At 56.1% G+C, this 983-nt stretch overlaps 1 protein-coding gene across 1 annotated transcript in view; it reads right to left on the minus strand.

The window, feature by feature from the left end:
• Positions 1-590, minus strand: part of LOC311376252 (RNA-binding protein Musashi homolog Rbp6-like) — a 2,379-nt gene extending 1,789 nt beyond the window's left edge. Inside the window, exons 1-2 of the mRNA XM_084491102.1 lie at positions 448-590; positions 90-130 (exon numbers count right to left, since the gene is read on the minus strand). Coding sequence (XP_084347228.1) covers positions 90-130; positions 448-509 — 103 coding nt within the window. The 5' untranslated portion in view covers positions 510-590. The remainder of the gene's footprint in view (positions 1-89; positions 131-447) is intronic.
• Positions 591-983: the final 393 nt, after the last annotated feature.

Consider the following 983-nt stretch of genomic DNA (forward strand, 5'->3'; position numbering starts at 1 on the left):
CACAACAACACACAACAACACACAGCGCCATTACAGCGTCCACCACACCGGACTGGGTTCGGCGGTCGGCGGGAACGGGGAGCGCGTACCTGGTGAAGTCTGCCAGCTGAGTCCTCCGATAAACATTTTACTGGAGGAGGAAAACACAACACAAGTCAGTCCAGATGTCAGCTCGGCCATTTTGACGACTAACTACTTCTAAAAGCGCCCTTAAAAGGAACCGAGAGACTAAAGTGGTCTCCGGGGGGGCTGGCGACGTGTCTCCGCCGGCTCTGGCGACCCTCGGTCCGGACGCCAGGCGGGGAAGTGGCCGCGGAGGGAGAGAGAGGGGAGCCGGGGAGGCGAAGTGCGTACACTGCCCGAGCGACCCGCCGCACGGAGCTCCGGGAGTGCGCTATAAAAAGATCTGCTCACAGTCAAACAGTCGCATAACACATAACGCCTTACCCCGGATCATGTTGTGAGTCGTTTAGGCTTCCAGAGGTGGCTTGGGTCCCGTCCGCTTCCATATCTAACAAAAACTAGAGGCTTCAACTACAGGAACAGACGCACAGCTACGGCAGGAGATCTGCAAAGCCCCGCTATGAGGATAGGACTGTGCCGGGGATGAAGCGTCACACGTGGGATCAGCAGCCGTGCGCCCTCCCCTCTCTCCCGGTCCGCTCTACAGGGGGCGGAGCCTCGGCGGGCAGGGGGCGTGTCCGCGGCCAGGCAGGGGGCGTGGTCTGTACCCACGAAGGGGGCGGGGCCTTCTGCTGTCACCTAACCAATACAATTGACGTCAATTGAGACAATCTGCAAAGCAATCCGCCCATTGGTCATAAATCGCCCGTGAGTGTGAGAGTGTTTGTTAACAATGTTGTAAATTCAAACCCCGAGGTGCTTGAGGCGTGCATCCGCTAAAGGGCAGAGAGACATAAACTAAATAAAGTATATATTCTGCAAAGTAGAGTTTTGAATGCCTTTTATATTTCGTGATATTT

The sequence above is a fragment of the Micromesistius poutassou genome, assembly GCF_964030765.1.
Source record: "Micromesistius poutassou genome assembly, contig: SCAFFOLD_6616, whole genome shotgun sequence".
Classification (NCBI taxonomy): domain Eukaryota; kingdom Metazoa; phylum Chordata; class Actinopteri; order Gadiformes; family Gadidae; genus Micromesistius; species Micromesistius poutassou.